Source organism: Puntigrus tetrazona, chromosome 3, assembly GCF_018831695.1.
Source record: "Puntigrus tetrazona isolate hp1 chromosome 3, ASM1883169v1, whole genome shotgun sequence".
Taxonomy (NCBI): Eukaryota; Metazoa; Chordata; class Actinopteri; order Cypriniformes; family Cyprinidae; genus Puntigrus; species Puntigrus tetrazona.
Window position 1 is genome coordinate 7263709 of NC_056701.1, and position 3471 is coordinate 7267179.

At 39.5% G+C, this 3471-nt stretch overlaps 1 protein-coding gene across 2 annotated transcripts in view; it reads right to left on the reverse strand.

Annotated features, from left to right (window-relative positions):
- Positions 1 to 2720: 2720 nt before the first annotated feature.
- Positions 2721 to 3471, reverse strand: part of atp5pd (ATP synthase peripheral stalk subunit d) — a 3146-nt gene continuing 2395 nt past the window's right edge. For both annotated transcript variants that reach the window (XM_043228225.1, XM_043228216.1), the window contains exons 5-6: positions 3373 to 3435; positions 2721 to 3014 (exon numbers count right to left, since the gene is read on the reverse strand). In XM_043228225.1, the coding sequence (XP_043084160.1) occupies positions 2883 to 3014; positions 3373 to 3435 (195 nt within the window). In that variant the 3' untranslated portion in view covers positions 2721 to 2882. The remainder of the gene's footprint in view (positions 3015 to 3372; positions 3436 to 3471) is intronic.

Sequence of the window (3471 nt, forward strand, 5' to 3'; positions counted from 1 at the left end):
ACACACACACACACACACACACACACACACACACACACACGCCTCGCGCTCTCAGCAGTGGTTGCTGCACATATGCACAATCCAGACATATATATTTTTGATGAGGCGCTTTGACTCTGGAGAATGAGCTCAGGCAAGAACGACTAAAGAAAGATTTCTAAGACCGATGATTTCTAGGTTGTTTAAACACAGCAGGTAAAAGAGCAAAGGCTATAAGACGCACATCACGAGCACGGGGTAAACAGTCTCAATGATTTCCAGCCCCACTTCTTCTGTGATTGCTGTTTGTGAACCTCGTGAGGTGATGTTGTATTTTGTCACAGGGCAAACTAAAACACGTTATTGTTTAGATGCAGGCAAAACTTGGATTTTGTCAATTTGATGAGGGATCTTTTTGTGATTTTAAAAAACGTTTTGATCTTTAGTAGACGGCGTAAATTGTGCTTGCATATGAACTTCATTGAAATGCATTTGCATTTAAAAGAATATACAGAATGAATGAGCGGATAGTAAATGAAAAACAGCACACAAGATGTGTTTTTTTTTTTTTTTTTTTAAGTATGCAGCCAGTGCTTCTGGTCTTCTGTTTTGAATGGTGTTCTCAGATAAAGAGTCATTTGTGAGCATTTTTCTGGTGTTGTTGAGGGTCATGCTCTGCCACGCTGAACACGGCCTGAGATATATTCACATACATTCCTCTCACTGACCGACCGAATGCCTGGCTGCTCAAACAGTTGTCGCTGTTTGCTGCCGTGAGCCCAGAGATTGATTATGGGTGGACAGACGTGCCTCTTAAACTGGAATATGTGCTGACAAAAAATTCCCTCAACCTTTGCTATCTGGAACACGTATGGCTGCTCAGGAACGTCAGATGCCATGAATACCCCACTTACAAAGATAATGTAAGTGGAAAAATTCTCCATTTACTTTCAGTGTCACACACACACACACATATATAAATATATATATATACATATATATATATATATATATACATATATACACATATATATACATATACACATATACATACATATATATATATATATATATATATATATATATATATACACATATATATGTATACACACATATATATGTGTATAAAGAAAAATGTTTATTTTGGATGCCATTTAACTGCAATTAATCATTTGACAGCGCAATTTCTTCATATTATTTTCAGGCTGGTTTTTAATGCTAATGTGCTCCAAATAAGCCACAAGACAAAACAGGCCATGCATTTTTTAAATAATAATATCACAGAATGTAACACAGCGTGCCTGTTAAGCCACAGGAAATTGCATCATTATCAGGTATTAACCCAGGGTTAGCCAACCTTACAGGTCACATTTGCAACGATTATACTTTAAAAGCGGGTTCTCACAACGTACAGATTTAAAGTTTTGTCAAAAAGTCATATTCAAGCTCATTTTGATGTTTAGTGGTTCAGATTTTACGGTCAAAACGCGCGCTGTGAGATCAGGAGGGATTTCCGTGCGAGCTTCCAGACAAGCTTTTTTTCTAGAGCCACTGCGCCCTCTGGTGGCTGAGGACGACTGATGGTCTAGAACTATAAAATGTCATAGGAGGATTTTTGGAGGGAGGCTTTGAATATGTATCACCTTAAGAAAAAAAGTCTCTCTCTCTCTCTCTCTCTCTCTCTCTCTCACACACACACACACACACACACACACACACACACACACACACACACACACACACACAGATTCCATATTTCATGCCCAAAAGGCCATGAAGTTTCTCAAATTTCCGAGCATGACAAATGAAGCTTTATGATGTGGCCTTGAGATGGCAGCCATGACTAAAGAGAAGCATCACATTGAAGACGCTCCCCGCGCGGCTCATATTTCAATTCTGAATTTTTACACAGCGGAGACCATTAATCAAAGACGCCCAAATTATTCAGCCGAGGCGTGACAATTCAAGTTTCGCAGAGCACTTTGAACGACGCACGATTTGTATCACAGTCTTTCATTTACACCAGCCTTTTTGGTTTGAGTCTAAAAGACTTGTTATACATTTACCGCTAGTTCAGTGCACTTTCCAACTAAATCTTTTCTCGTCGTTCCAATTAACAATCCTGGAAAAATTCTGCAAACTCAAAAAATTACACGGCATTTCGATTCCAGTTAAATAAGCGGATTCACACGAAACAAACCTCGAAAGAGTAGATCATCCAGAAACTGCATGCACACTTCATACATACTGCATTAGTCTATTGGAGATGAAGCCTAACAAGCTAGAACGCTTTTCTCAACATAACCCTGGGCTGCAGAGCACACGGTATGACCACAAGACATGTCGTACATTATTAATAATGACGATTTTAAAAAAAAGCACGCTATAGTTTAAGAGGTCATTGCAAAATAAAATGCATTTTGTAACGATTGAATTAAATCTAATCATTGTGTGGATTCCTTGTGAATTGTGATGCTCTTATCAGCTGTTTGGACTTTCTGATAGCACCCATTCGCTGCAGAGGACCCATTATACACAGCGCTAAATGTGTCAAACATTTCAGATTTCAAGAAAAACTCGTCTACATCTTGGACAGCCTGAGAGAGTGCATTTTTAGCCATTTTGAGTCGGCTAGCCTACCGCTTTAAGAAAAACCTAAATTGGTTGCAATGTTTAACACAACCTCTCATGGCGCATTGCTTAATACACACTTCGAAAGGGCAAAAATAACTGACGAGTCATTAAACAATTATTATTTTTTTTATTTTTCTCCACAAATAAAAGAGCAATGAGTCATTCACTATTGGAATCACTTCTACAGCAGAAGCATTACTTTAACAGAATATACAGAGCACCCTCAGACTGAAAGACACGGGGCCGAAGCTCTGGGCGCTGCTAATAAATTACAGGTCGGCAATGGGCTTGTACGGCCAGTATGGATACTTCGCCTTGTCCAGCTTGGTCTCTGGGAAGGTGTTGTTGTAATCTTCTATAGTCATCTGATCGAAAGGAATCATGTTCCTGAACTTCTCAAGCTGCCAAGAGCAAACAGAGGCGGAAAAGTATTACAATTTGATTAAACCCAGTCATTTATTGTGGAGTGTCGCGGAAAAGCTCAGCACAGACTGACACGCTTTGGTCTAGTTTCAGACACGCTGAGCTGCTAATGTGCGTTTTTGGGCAAGCGCGTTCCTTCTGTTGAGCAGACTATTCAACATTAATATGGTCAGCGATAATTATTTATTATAAAAACGACAGGTTTCGTGTTCTGGCCCATCCGCACAAACATGAAACGGATTGGCGCTTACGTGCACTTTGGACTAATTTACCAACACCGACCTACACAGGAATAAAGTGCTGAATGACCATCAACACGATACAGGTTGAGCTTACCTCCTTCTCATACTCCGCAATGCGAGCTTTAGATGATTCCAAGTAAGCAGCAGCAGATTTACTCTGAAATGCATCATAACATGCAAAAACAAGTTACTA